Source organism: Cyprinodon tularosa, unplaced genomic scaffold, assembly GCF_016077235.1.
Source record: "Cyprinodon tularosa strain WSP-4 unplaced genomic scaffold, ASM1607723v1 ctg681, whole genome shotgun sequence".
Classification (NCBI taxonomy): domain Eukaryota; kingdom Metazoa; phylum Chordata; class Actinopteri; order Cyprinodontiformes; family Cyprinodontidae; genus Cyprinodon; species Cyprinodon tularosa.
In genome coordinates, this window is record NW_024039431.1 from 197,630 (window position 1) to 212,468 (window position 14,839).

Consider the following 14,839-nt stretch of genomic DNA (forward strand, 5'->3'; position numbering starts at 1 on the left):
TGCCAGTCAATGCGGGTTCTACTTTTATAAATATGTCTATGCACCTAGTGGTTGCAACCTGTAACCACACCACCAACTCAGAACTGGCTGCAAACTGAAAACATGAATCAAAACCTTCCATAAATAAAACAAAACAATTTATTATGTCTGATTGATATGTGGTGATTTTTTTAAAAGATAGTAAAGAATCAAATTTGGTCCAGAAAATCAAAGAGAAACAGATGAACAGCAGGAGTTTATTTTATTTTCACTACAGGGGATCCATATTTATTAATAAATATTTATTCAAATCTGGGAATGAGGCGTCAGAAAGCATTGTTTAAAAAAATTAACACTATTTACACTAATATTAGTGATCTATAAGTCAGCATTCAGGGAAGAGAAGATTGCTGCTGGAGGGTTTATATGAGCTATGGCAGGCCGTTATAACATTTATTCATAGATCTGCTCTCTGTTGTTCCATTCGTAGATCACTAAAATAAGATTCTTCCTGATCAAAATCACATTCCTAGTCGGAACTCTAATTACATATTTTCTAAATTAAATTTTTGCTACAGGAACTGAATTTAAAAAAAAAACATAACAAATTGTATTAAGAATTAAGGTTAAAATAACATTTACACATTTTAAGTGGCAGTTCTGACATTTATCAGTTTGACTAAATACATATTTATGATATCTGAAATACGTTTCTTTATAGTAAAAAAAAGAAAAGAAATGATGACCAGTAATATTAGGAATATGTAGATGTGAAATTAATTTTTAGACACAGAATGTTTATTCTAGATGTGAATAATGTCATTTTGTTTGAATTGGTCATTTTGGAAAACATTTTTATTATTCAGATATCAGGATTACATACTCGTAAAAACTATTACATATCCAAACGACTTGCCATATTAAGGGTTTATCTCTTGAATGTTAGTTGATCTATGCATCTATTTAGGTAAAATCATGTGTCAGCGGGTGAATATGAAGAATAAAAACGTTTTTGTAATCGATGGAACTTGTTCATCATCTCATGGGGTTCCTCCTCATGTTAATTCTGTCTTCCTTCACAGTTAATACTACGTAGCTGTTTGCAGCCACTCCAGATGTTATCTTCCCAATAAATGGTCGTTATTAATGGTTACTAGTCCCATAGAATGCCTTCAGATTGTGCCAGTAAGCTCAGTAGGTTGTTATCACCGAGTAAATCTTAATCCTAACCCTCTGGGGAGTATGTTACTATGGCAACAGAAACAGGTTGAGGAAACTCTCTCTGTGAAACGGAAAACTGTGAGTTTCCCTGATTTCTGGTTTAGAAACCTTAGAGTTTTCAGTAAAGCTGCTTCCTGGAACCGACCAGAACCAACAGAAAACCAGAACTGCGTCTGTTTTCAGGTAAAAACCTGCTGATTAAGTGACGTTTGGTGGGAAACGCTAAAAGTAAGATTGGCTTTTTTGTGGTTAGTGCATCTAAAGGGTTAAAACCTTTGAACCAGCGCAGCTTTTATTTCCTGTTTTCGCTTTCTGAAAGCTTCCTTCTGCAGGCAGCCTTCGCCTCGGTGAACCTCCGTTCGAAGGTAAAGTTTTAATTGTTTTCTTCATGAATCCCAGCTGAGCTGGAACCTGATGAAGGAGGCCGTTACTCAACAGAACCAGATCAGAGGCACAGAACTGTTGGTATCTGGTATCTGAGGGCAGATTCTCCTCTCTCGGTCCTCTGAAGAGGAGGAAGCTGCTGTTCCTTCCGCTCTCTGAGGCCCTGAAGGCGGCCTGGGTTCAGCCCCAACCTGGACGGAGAGCCGCTCACAGAACCACCGACCCACAGATCAGCAGGCATCATTTATTAGACTCATAGGCTGCAGATGAAATATGTTCTTCGTCCTGAAACAGGATCCAACTTCAGCGTCTGTCTCTGTTCTTTCTTCAGAAAACAGGAAAATTATCTGTTTATTTTACAACGATCTGCTCCATCACGGATAACAGCAACATTTTAAATTATCAGCATCAATTAAATAAGAAACGGTTTTCCTTATTTCCAGCTTCTAACATTTTTTCCACAATCCATTTCTTAATCTTTAACAACTTTAATCTTTTTATTTAACCTTGAGCTAAGGTTTCTGTTTGAAGATGTTTGCTCCAAACAGCTTAAAAGAAGAATTAAAACCTAATAAATAAAAGCAAATCAAAAAACTGAGACTTAAAAACTATAAATTGTCACTCCTCTTCTTATGTATATATTTATGATGTAAGCTATGTAGGTCGGTTCTTTAGTATTATACACATTTTTTTTTGCATTAAAATTATCAACCTATTAATCTTTAATTTTGTTTTTTTTGCTAAATAGATTACATTTTTTTATTTTTTTTTTATGCCGAAGTAAAGGACTTTGTTTGCGCTAGTTTTTCAGTATTTGATTTTTAATAATCTTTAAATCAGTTAACGAACAGGAAGAAACCTCCAGCAGAACCAGGCTCAGTCTGAGAGGCCATCTGCTGAGGCCCACTGGGGTTCAAGGAGACAGAAGCAGACATAGACAAAGGAAAAAGGGGTCCCTATGTCCTCCAGCAGTCTAAGCCTATAGCAGCAGAACTATAGAGATAGATCAGGATATCTCTGTATAACAGAAGAAAATAAATAAAATATAATAAGACAAAATACAATAAGTAAAATTATACCCTTCCCATATAAACAGCATAATATAAGATATCAGAATAAAATAAGATTGAGATTCTTTTTTTCTTGAATAATAAGATCAGGGTGAATCAGTTTAAAACAAGACAAGAAACATGAGGCAGCAAAGGATGCTGGGATAGAAACTGCACTGAATGAGTGCAGATCTGCTACAGTTTGATGGCCATACCTCTGTGTGAGGGACTCCTACAGTAATTTAAGCTCTGATACAGTCTATATAGTCCATCATGTCCGCTTTTATTAAATGGGATGTTTTAGGAAGTGTCCATCGCCTGAAAGTTGATTTAGAGCCAGGAAGATGAGTCAAACCAGGGAGTAGAAGATGAAAATGAATCCTGCATCCCAGGCTCGGACTGGGAAAGATTTTTGGCCCTTTGTCTATTACTATTACGACTACTTGAGATCCCTGAGTTCCTTACTGTCACAGGTAGGAGTTTCGGCCGGAGAGGAAGTGAGAGTAAGCAACCTACCGGACAAATGCCCGTTATCACAGATTACCAGTCCGAGTCTGTTTCCTCCTCAGATGAAGGCTGAAGGTGTGTGAGCCTCATGGATCAGTGTGAGAACAGAGAGGGCCCAGCCCCTCCCACTAACATCACTCTGCATGGAGAACCTGAGGAGCAGAGTAAAAGTCAAAGGTCAGATCACAGTCTCTAATTATCCAGGACTCTTCAGCCTGCAGACTCTGAACTGTGTGTTTTGTTGCAGCCCAGATCAGCAGCCCAATGCTGAACAACAGGAACCCAGCTGCTTGTCCTTCAAGAGCAACTGGTCAAAGGAAAACCCACTGGTTCACTTTAAAAAACGAAATACGCTTCAATCTGAGTGAGTTAAAGTTATGAAAGATTCCGGCGTTTAAAGTGCAGGTAAACCTTTAAATTCTTCCTGGTGTTTTTCCATTAGGTTGGATCAGCAGGGAGCAGAATGTCCAGAGTTTGAACCCAGAGGTCTGTCCTCCAAAGCTGCTGCTGCAAAGAGGTGAACTAAGACAGCTTTAGCCTGCTTCACACTCATTATTGGGTCACCATGACATTAACATTATAAATGGTTCAGATCAGGTTTGTCTGAAATGTAAAGAGCCAGTGTCATAGTTCTGGTTTTCTTTTGAGTCCTCAGTTTTACTTTGCTCCATGTTTTCTGGTTTTAGTGGTTTAATTCTTATTTTGTTGTGTTCTCTGGTTATGTCAGGATTTTATCTAGTGCTCTGACCCACATGCAGAAGACCAAACCGAGAGACCAGGGAAAGGTTTAAAAGGTTTGTTTAGAAAGATGATATGAGTCCAGTGCTGCTCTGAACACTGTCGAACCGGAACTGGAAAGTGAGGGGAAGACACTGCGGTTAGTTCAGGCTCAGCGGGACATTAGATTTTTTGACTTGAAGAGGAGGACTTTTTGCAGACTCACGTTTCCAGAAAAGGTGTCTTTTATGGAATCCAGTGTGGGATGTTCCAGTGATTGTCTTGTTTGATGGAGGGCGGACAGGGTTTACCCAAATTGTGGTTGTTCCTTGGTGAACAGAGAAGCTGACTGCCACTGAGATTTCCTGCGGTACTTGAACGGGTTATTGTGGAGATGAATCCCCTGCTCAGAGAGAAGCCCCAGACGATCCTTGGGGGAAAAGGTTGATCCAAAACCACTAACTTGAATCCTCAGCTCTGTTTCGTTCTCAGGAGATCCTTCCAGGGGAGAGAAGGTCCGAAACATCCAGTTTGCAGGATGACTTCCTGCCGAGAGGCAAAGACAAAAAGCAAGGTTAAAACTCAGGTTGACAAAAACTCAGTTTGACTCAGCAAAACTCAGCTTGGCTCGAGTAACCGAACCTGGCAAACACTCTGGCGTGGAGGTAGTGGCAGTCAGCTGCTTAAGAGTCCTCCGGTAATGAGGCAGGTGTGTGAGAAGGCCAACGAGAAGGAAAACAAACACAAACCACACAGACTGGATTCCTAACAGGTTATTTTTCAGTCTTCAGGTTTGTATTTGTTGGCGGATGGGGAAAGGGAGCCCGACCCGGAGACAGTAGCCTAGACAACGACGGTCCCATGCCTCCCCCCGCCTGATATGCTAGCATTGCTATCAGCAGCTTAGCAACAGAATCCTACTTCCAGCTTGCGGTTGTGATGGCCTTACATTGGGAACAGCTCCTCGTTTCAGTAAAGAAGTTTAGTAAATCCTGCTTTGAAATGTCCAACATTTTGAAAGCTGTCTTCGGTAAAATGCTTCGAGCAAATGAGCAGCTGAGCATCAAACTTAGCAGGGATCTTCTGATAGAGGAATGTAATCCATGCCTGTCGAGTCTTTGGATCCTTGGGAAGACTGTGGAAATGTTCCCCTTTCTCCGGTCAGCCTGGAACGCTGCATTTCCGCCCGTGGTTCTGGCTCATTTTCAATAGAGAAACTTCCTGCTTTGTAATTCTTGTAGAAGTAAACCCAACTGTAGGCTAAACAGCTAAACTGCGGTCTTCCATCTACCTCTATTCGTGTTCTTGGCCCAGTGAACCAGTGGGCTGGGCTGGATATAAGTTTCGGGGCGTGACAAAAGTACAGGCCAGAACCAAATAAGGCAACATCCTAGAGTTTACATTAACTCGGCGCTTCGTTTGGATTCGCCCGTTTGATGGTGGAAGTTTAGAACTGTGATATTGGCAGAGAAAGGAGGTGTTGATGGGGTTTGAACTTCTCTGTACGTCCATTTCACCCACTGAACTGTCGTTATTCACCAATGACAATGGAAACTCTGCATTCTTGACCCCTTTAAGGATGAAGCCAGAATGGGCCATACAGCTGAATGTGCTGCTAGGATGCTAACTGAGATCAGTGTAACTGGTTTACTCCATTTCATCAGCAACAAACTATTTACTGCCTCAGTACTAAAACCTGTTATCTGTACCTTTTCATCATTACTTCCCAGAACTGTCCAGAAGATCTTAACAGGTCCCGGAAGTTCAGCAGAAACACACCTGGACTCCATCTTTCAGGTATAACATTCACAGCCATGCTGGCATCTATGGAGCAACAGAGAAATAGTAACTGGGAAGCAGGTTGTATTAAGTTTGTAGTCATGGAGACCGTGGCTAACAAAGCCGTGAAAGTTCTGCACATAAATTATTGAGGGTGCTAATTCGAATCATGCCTGCTGCACACCTACCATCCATATCGGCTTTGTAACACTCCTAAAAATTGACATAAAGTCTTCCAGCTCATCCCATTCTAGACCTGATCCATTCTCTCATCAATGGAAGCAAAGACACAGTCCATCTGTCCATCTCTGGAGACATCCTGCCATTAATGCATCATGAAGGACCTGTCAGATGTGGCTCTCAGAGAACATGACGTTCCAGCTAGTGCTGCTGTGGCACCATTGTTCTCAGCCTCCTTTAGGGGGGGGATATGGCATCTTTTGTTTGCTTCCAAACGTGAGTCACTAACCTGGTTTAACAGTTCAGTCCATCATCAGAGAGGTAGGATCCAGCCGGCGGGCTGGCTGCGAGTCCAATAACCAATAACACAAACACACTCACACGCACGTGAGACTAATCCAAAACCTACCAGAAAGCAGAGAAAAATGCTGATGACCCTACAGCTCTAATTACGGCAGCGAGTAGGTCTTCAGGAGTGCTGTGATTGTCCAATCACAGACCTGATTCAGTGGAGCATCACATGTTTGTAAAGTGAGCTCAGGAGTGACAGCAGTGACAGCCAATCATACAAGAAAGGGCAGCGTGTCATAAAAGGGACAGATGGACTCAGCATTCAAGGTGAGACAGTCGGTAGGAAAGTTAAAAGCATTTATTAAAAACAAACTGAAACAGAACAAAACAAAGGCGTTGATGTTTCAGTCCATCGGCCAATGGACTGACAAACAGGATCCAGTGCAGAGGCGTCTAGGGTGTCCCTAATGCAGCAGCCACAGGCAGGAGACCGATTCAGATCAGAACCGGAGAGTTCTGACATCCAGAAGTTTGTGGCCCAACAGGGGTTCCAATCCACACAGGAAACAGACAGATCCTGGTCTCCAAGTATCCACAGAACATGAATGCAGGTCCAGAGTTCAGATGCAAACGGGCAGGGTCTGTGGTTGAGGGAACAGAGACAATATGCGGTATTTCTGCAGGACTTTAAACTGGTCTCCTCCTAGGAGCCAGGCTTATGGGAATAAAACTGACCCTTCCCGCATCCGAGCCAAAACCTTTAGGGCTCAGTGGAGAAGGGCCAGAACCAGATCAGAAGACAAGACAGACACTAAAAGCCTCTCAACCCACTGGCCACCGGGAATGAAGACACACACCTTGGAACATAAACTGAACTATCGAAACCAACAAACAGAAAACAAACATTGATCTGGCCCCGATAGCTGGACTGAGCAGAACATAAGGCAGGACCAGCAGGTGGATGACATGAGTGATAATTAGGAACCGGTAAGAGTAAAGCAGGTGAAAGACATGACCAGTGTCGGTGTAGAGTAGCGTTACATTGTTTTTGGGCAAAAAAAGGGCAGGGGACAAAAACTGTCTCTCCCAGCCCCCGCAAAATTACATCCATGGTCTTAACCACTGGTTCCATCTAACCTTTTCCAGATCCGATCACTGATATTTAGTCTTTGGCTACTATGTAGTGAACAGAGAGAGGTTCTTTGTTCAGTCAAACCCTGGCCTTTAATTCTCTGAGGAAAAAGGCGGGCTGGTGATTTGTTTAAAATCAGTTAAGGAAATGAGTCTTTAAATGCTCTAGGAGATGTAATTCTTTTCTCTTTCTATCCCAGGAGCTGGAAATCAAGATGGTCACTTATGTGAAAAACGAGCTAAAGAAGATCCGACAGCTTCTCTGTTCAGATTCTCCAGAAAACGTAGGAAGTCCAACGAAGGGCGAAGAGGTTTTAGATGGAGTGGATGAGGAGAAGAAGAGTAGAAGCAGAGAAGCTTTCCTGGTGATGACCCAACACTTCCTGAGGAATATGAACCAGGGGGAGCTGGCTGATCTTCTGCACAGTAGTAAGATACGACCTCTAGAAATGTTATCTAGGATTACCACATTTAGATCTCACTGCTGTGTTATTCTTATTACTTTAGAAAGGGAAGTTCACCAGCAACAGTTTAAACATCGCCTGAAGGAGAAGTTCCAGTATGTGTTTGAGGGAATCGCTAAAGCAGGAAGTCTAAGCCTACTGAACCAGATCTACACAGAGCTCTACATCACAGAGGGAGGTGCAGGAGAGGTTGGCGGTAAACATGAAGTCAGACAGATTGAAACAGCGACTGGGAAACCAAGCAGACCAGAAACAACAATCAGACAAGAAGACCTCTTTAAAGACCAACCTGGAGGAGATCAACCAATCAGAACAGTGATGACGAAGGGAGTGGCTGGCATTGGGAAAACAGTCTTAACCCAGAAGTTCACTCTGGACTGGGCTGAAGGCAAATCCAATCAGAACATCCAGTTCATATTTCCATTCACCTTCAGAGAGCTGAATGTGCTGAAAGAGAAACAGTTCAGCTTGGTGGAACTTGTTCATCGCTTCTTCACTGAAACCAAAGAAATCTGCAACTTTGAAGACTTCCAGGTTCTGTTCATCTTGGATGGTCTGGATGAGAGTCGACTTCGTCTGGACTTTACCAACACAAAAGTTCTAAATAACCCTGAAAGGTCCACGTCAGTGGATGTTCTCCTGACCAACCTCATCAGGGGGAATCTACTCCCATTCGCTCGTCTCTGGATAACCACACGACCTGCAGCAGCCGATCAGATCCCTCCTGCCTATGTTGACGTGATGACTGATATCGGAGGGTTCAGTGACTCCCAGAAGGAGGAGTACTTCAGGAAGAGATTCAAAGACGAGGTGCTGGCCAGCAGGATCATCTCCCACGTCAAGAAGTCAAGAAACATTCACATCATGTGCCACATCCCGGTCTTCTGCTGGATCACTGCTGTGGTCCTGGAAGATATAGGGAAAACCACAAAGAGCAGAGGTTTGCCTCAGACCCTGACTGAGATGTACATCCACTTCCTGGTGGTTCAAATCAAAGTGATGAAGGTCAAGTATGATGGAGGAAGTGAGAAAGATTCACCTTGGAGTCCAAAGAGCCGCGAGATGATCGAGTCTCTGGGAAAACTGGCTTTTAATCAGCTGCAGAATGGATACCTGATCTTCTATGAATCAGACCTGAGAGATTGTGGCATGGATATCACAGCAGCCTCAGTTTACTCAGGAGTGCTCACCCAGGTCTTTAGAGAGGAGACAGGGCTGTACCAGGAGAAGGTGTTCTGCTTCGTCCATCTGAGTGTTCAGGAGTTTCTGGCTGCTCTTCACGTCCATCTGACCTTCATCAAGGATGGAGTTAATCTGATGGAAAAATGCCCCAATCAGGTAAAAGTACCTGATCTAAATAATCTGTACCAGAGTGCTTTGCTGAGGGCCTTGGAAAGTCCTAATGGACACTTGGATCTCTTCCTCCGCTTTCTGCTGGGTCTTTCTCTCCAGAGCAACCAGTCACTCTTCAAAGGTCTGCTTGAAAGCACCACACTGAACCCAGAGAACAATCAGCAGGCAATAGAGAGTATAAAGAAATGCTTAGGAAAGGATTTATCTACCGAGAACATGTTGTGTCTTTTCCATTGCCTGAATGAAATGAAATATGGTGCCGTAGTGGAAGAGATCCAGCAGCAGCTGACCTCAGGACATTTCTTTGCAAATCAGCCTTCTCATACTGAATGGTCAGATCTGGTCTCCATCATTCTGTCCTCAGAAAATAACTTATGTGTGTTTGAACTGAAGAAGTATCGTGAATCCGAGGAGATTTTTCTTATGTTGTTGCCAGTGGTCAACGTCTCAGACACAGCTCTGTAAGTACAACAACAAACCAAATACACATCAATACTGCCGCTATTTCCCTGACATTGGTTGGGTATGTTTGTGCTTTTTACAGACTGGGAGGTTGTAATCTCTTTTGGAGAACATGTGAAGCCTTGTCCTCCATTCTTAGCAGCCCTTCCTGTAGTATACGGGAGCTAGACCTGAGTAACAACAACCTGGGGGACATAGGAGTAAAGCTGCTATGTGCTGGAGTGAAAGGTCTACATTGTAAACTGGAGATTGTGAGGTAAGACTAAGTCTTACCTCAGTAAGAATGTAATTTTCAGAACACAATGCTTTTCCTTTTCCGTTTAAAAGCTAACAGGCATAAAAAGGCAGGAAAAAAAGCGACTCATCACCTAAATTGAGTTATTAATTAGAGGAACTGTTGGGTCCGAAGCTGCAGCAAAAGAAGGAAGAGATGTCTGAGGATATGAGTGTGGACATAATCAGGGCCTACACTCACCTTCTTTATCTTTTCTGCTGTCCTATTTTGTGATCAGATTGAGTCTCTGCCAGTTGTCTCATACGAGCTGTGAGAGCTTGTCGTCACTCCTCAGCTCTGAGTCGTGCAAACTGAGAGTTCTGGACCTGAGTAGCAATGAGCTGCAGGATGAAGGAGTGAAGCAGCTGTGTGTCGGGCTGGCGAGTCCAGGCTGTCCTCTGCAGAACCTCAGGTACTCTTGTCAACACTTTTTAATGCAATGAGCAGAGCCAAGGAATAAAGATTTATAAAAATAAAAAAAACTATATTCAAATGATTAGGAAAAGTAAGAGTTTGGTTATTGCCAGGTTTTAAGTTGGTTTTAGTTGAATAGCTGGTAAGCCTAACTGATGCTGGGCACTCAGGTTTAGTTCTACACATCAGTGGCTGCTGGAGTTTTTCTCCAGGGAAGGCTATGAATTCAAAATAGACGTATACCAAAAACCAATCAAACGTATACTAAGTTATCATGCCAGTATATTTATATGAATACCAACGACGAAAAACATTATAAAAACAAAATATGAAGTAACATACAGGTTTAGATTTTTTTTGTTGGTATTTTTGCCAAATATTGTGTCACAAACCTAAAAAATTATGTACCAGTTTAATCATGGAGAAGCTATTATTCAGCTTAATAATTTTCTCATTTATAAAAACTATTTATTTTCTGAGAATGTGTTTATTTAAGAGCAACTATACAAATCAACAAACACCTAGAAATAGTAGAATATATTCTATTATTTTCCATGTGAATCCCAGATTGTTCATTCTTCTTTGCCTTTTCTACAAAGTGCTTTAAATCAGTCCTAGCTGCCTTTATCCATGCTGGATCAGATCCTGACATTTGAAAAAGGAGGCGGGGAAAGCAGGATAAAGCCTTAGCCTTGCTGCATGCAGTTAGCCTAGCCTTGGAGCTAAACCAGTTTATTCTTGCTTAACCCGGTGCTGTAAAAGGATGTTTCTTGCGCCATTTCTCTCTCTCTCTCTCTCCAATGCGTCTCTAACTCGACCTCGAACCTACCTGTCAATCTTCCGTTTTGGCGGGAGTTAGCAAGCAAATACACTTCCGGTAACCTCAGGGCATAGCTTTGGTGCGCCCTGAGCTCTCCTTTACCTCTGTATTGCAAAGCAGCTACTGCGCAACTTTTAACAAGAGAGATTATTTTGCCATAGGGCGAAAATACGTCATCAATCTGACGAAAAAAATTAAGTCACGCTTTACTCCTCATTAAAATCAAAATATACCCTCATCAAATATCCTCATCTAAAATATATATCAATATACTTCGAAATATTTTACATATTCATTTGAAATTCAATTACTAGAAAACAACAACAAAAAATGTATGTCTTAAGCATTTGCCAGCTGTCACTGCTACACCTTCTCGATCTGGAAATGCTCCCATTGAATCTGGTGACAACCTTCCAAGCTAGGTGGGTAAAGTGACTCCAGGTGCCCACATACCAAAGTTTGAGTTTAGCTAATGTCAGGGGATGGCACGATACACCAAACCACCTCATGCCTTTAATGCTCTGGTTTTCCATAGCATCAATACTGACCAAGTAGATAGAAGCTGCAATGGTTGAAGCTGTGTTTTTGTGAATGCAAAAAAATGCTGTGAGAAATTAGCGTAATATTTCACATCTTCTGATTACAAATATTCAGCCATCCTATCTTAGTAAACTGGTCATAAAGACGCATTACAATTTAAAGTTCTTTTTAAAAAGGTGAAGAAAAGGTGAAGGTGAAGAAAGGTGGAGTAAAAATCTAAAATTTACTTCTATAAAAGATCCGCTGCTGTTCATTCAAAAAATGAATTAAGTTGTTTACAGGTTTACTTTCTCCCTTTTTTGGTTTTTGTCCTCACAGACTGGGTCTCTGCCATCTGTCAGGAAGAAGCTGCCGAGCCCTCTGCACCGTCCTCGCCTCCCGTCGCTCACGTCTGCGAGTGCTGGACCTGAGCAACAACGATCTGCAGGATTCAGGAGTGAAGATTCTGTGTGAGGGACTGGGCAGTCCATGCTGTCAGCTGGAGTCCCTCAGGTCAGACCTATACAGTCATTACAACTAGAGGTCGGCAGTACTGGGAATTTTTAATCGATACGATACCAAGTAAATACAGGGTCGGTATTGTCGATATTGATACGCTAACACAGAGCTCTATGATCACTCCTCTGAAACAGTTTAACGTTTAAATTAACTTAAAATGTAGAAACCTGCCAGAAAAATCTTTTCGCCTTTATTATCCTGTTGCCTGCAGTTTGAAAAACGCTAACATCTACTTCCAGCCGCCACCAACAGGAGGGGAAAACCCTGGAGAGGCGAGCGGGCCTGAGGCAGCTGCTGCTGGGGATTCCCAGTGACAGCGCAGCGCCGGTATGTGGGGGTCTGAGCGGCTCCCACAGAGAAATAATCTTTGAAGGCAGGATGGTAATCTGGATGAACTGACTGCACAGACCATGTTTTCAGGAGGACTTTCTCACTTCAACATAGATTCTAACTACTTTCTACCCGCTGCTCACAGCTAATATAGCTGCCATTGTTCCAGGCAGAGAAAGGATAGGGTAGCTCCGCCCACCGCGCATCAGAACCACTTTACCACCAAGCAGCCAGAGCAGCAAAGATGCTTCAGCGTCAGAACTAAAAGCATAAAAAATGAAGCAGCACGAGCGTTTTTGCTCCTCCTGCGTGCGATCTGAATGTATCATTAGTCTGTCTGTCCATTTGTGGTTAGAATCGAGGATTAATGTAACGCTCCAAACGCTCACAGGCATGTGTCTTGTTATCGATCTGCAGCTTGTCAGGGTGTCTGGTCTCAGAGGAGGGCTGTGCAGCTTTGGCATCTGCTCTGAGCTCAAACTCCTCCCATCTGAAGCAGCTTGACCTGAGCTACAACCACCCAGGAAAGGAAGGAGTGAAGCTTCTCTCAGCTAGACTGAAGGATCCAGACTGTGAACTAAAGACTCTCAGGTATGAAGCAGAATCAGATAAAACCCACAGATCTCTTCAGTGACTACACTTAGATTGATCTTATAAAGTGAATCAGGCAGGTTGTAAAACCAATGAATGGGGGGGTGACGCATGGTAGACACTGATGATTTGACCCCTCCTCCTTTCAGGGCGGAGCCTGCCGGAGTTCAAATGCTGACACCAGGTCTGAGGAAGTGTAAGTAAACAGCAGCTCACATCCACCCATCTTCAATTCTATTCAGTTTATTTCTATAGCGCTAATTAACAACACATCATCTCAAGGCACTTTACAGATCACCAGATCATCCCGTCCACTGGACAGGATGATGTTTCCATGTTTTGAAGACGTTTGCTTCACATCCAGGAAGTTTTTCAATTCAAAATTTCAGAAATAGTGTGATGTCCGAGGCTTTATAGAGTGGACCACAAACAGAGCCTTTTTTTTGGCTTAGAAAACATGCAAATTTAACCGGACGAATGGATCCGTCCCTTAGGAATGGGGTCGTTCGGCTTCTTTGTTAGCCTAACAGAACTAACAGATTCTGCAGAGTGGGAGAATAGAGATAGAATGAAGCAGAATGATGAAGAAGGGGTCCCTATGTCCTCCTGCAGTCTAAGCCTATAGCAGCAGAACTATACAGATAGATCAGGATAACCTGAGCCACTCTAACTAGAAGCTTTATCAGAAAGGAAAGTTTTAAGCCTAGCCTTAAAAGTAAGCTAGGCTTCAATCTATTTATCAATCATTCAGGAATCAGAGTATCAATAATTGATCAATAACTGCAGCTGGATTGGGTTTGTTTTCTCCATCAGATTCCTGTCAGCTCACCATCGACACAAACACAGTGGACAAGAAACTGGAACTCTCTGAAGATAACAGGAAGGTGACCTACGTGGACGAGTTTCATCCTGATGATAACTACAGCCGACTGCACTGCATTAATACTCTGACTGGCCGCTGTTACTGGGAGTTTGACTGGGAAGGACATGTTGACATTTATGTATATTACGGAGAAAGAGAGGAAGACTGTGAGAGGGAGATACTTGAATGGGAGGAAGAGGCCTGGAGTTTGGGATGTTCTGATTATGGTTACTGCGGTTGGAATAGTAGCCAAAGGAGTCATTTATCCTTCATCGAGCAGCCCGTGTCTCACAGAGTGGCCGTGTACCTGGACTCCTCAGCTGGAACTCTGTCCTTTCTCAATGTGGGCTCCGATGGCCTGAGCCACATCCGCTCATTCAGCACAGCACTCTCTGAACCGCTTCGCCTTCATTTTGATTTCTATTTCTGTGATTCTACGGCGTCCTCCATAAGGACCCTCGGCCCACTCTGCTAGAGGAGCATTTAGACTACATTCACAAAATGTTTGCTACTGTTTTTGATACATCAGTTATTCAGAAGCTAAACTTGTCCTTACAGCCACAAAAGTGTTAACTTTTCATTTTTAAATCTTGTTTTCATCCATTTAAAAAGGTTTTCATATTCACTGCTTCTAAACTTTAAAATTTGTCTTCTAAATGTCCAAAGATTTGATGCCATAATGGAAATAAACTGTTAAATTGGTGTTAAAATGCAACAGTTGATTTTTCTTGATGATTTCCTGATCTACCAGGAGGTCGCCGTCCGGTCAGCAAGAAATAATCAATAGATCATTATTTATACCTAAAATTGATATGTTCGTTTGATTTAATGAATTCAGTGCTAAAAAAAATTTATTTTTCGTTGCGATCACTGAGTCTGGGAGCGGCCATCTTTGCCCAAATATAGTAGCCCCTCCCTCCTGCCATCTTCCAGCAGTGACGTCACGGTGCGGTAAGCCTAGCGCCATTCTCCCCGCTTTACAAGCTAAATCAA

General features: G+C 42.6%; 1 protein-coding gene across 2 annotated transcripts; it reads left to right on the top strand.

The window, feature by feature from the left end:
* Positions 1–1,313: 1,313 nt before the first annotated feature.
* On the top strand, positions 1,314–14,560 carry LOC119771616 (NACHT, LRR and PYD domains-containing protein 12-like). 2 transcript variants are annotated; one of them, XM_038267710.1, is made up of 13 exons: positions 1,314–1,383; positions 3,203–3,317; positions 3,388–3,504; positions 3,583–3,657; positions 5,588–5,654; positions 7,439–7,667; positions 7,746–9,516; positions 9,600–9,773; positions 10,030–10,203; positions 11,884–12,057; positions 12,811–12,984; positions 13,134–13,180; positions 13,798–14,560. In XM_038267710.1, exons 2-13 carry the CDS (start codon positions 3,229–3,231, stop codon positions 14,319–14,321), a joined length of 3,615 nt encoding a protein of 1,204 aa, XP_038123638.1. In that variant the 5' UTR covers positions 1,314–1,383; positions 3,203–3,228; the 3' UTR covers positions 14,322–14,560. The 2 variants fall into 2 exon arrangements, with proteins under 2 accessions (XP_038123638.1, XP_038123637.1); XM_038267709.1 differs by lacking the exon at positions 1,314–1,383 and adding an exon at positions 1,499–1,565.
* The last annotated feature ends 279 nt before the right edge of the window (positions 14,561–14,839 follow it).

Excerpts from the sequence above, each read along its gene's own strand:
- LOC119771616 (XM_038267710.1), top strand. The coding sequence starts at position 3,229 with ATGGATCAGTGTGAGAACAGAGAGGGCCCAGCCCCTCCCACTAACATC. Across the intron at positions 10,204-11,883 it reads TGTCCTCTGCAGAACCTCAG|ACTGGGTCTCTGCCATCTGT; the intron begins GTACTCTTGTCA and ends TTGTCCTCACAG. Across the intron at positions 13,181-13,797 it reads GACACCAGGTCTGAGGAAGT|ATTCCTGTCAGCTCACCATC; the intron begins GTAAGTAAACAG and ends TTTCTCCATCAG.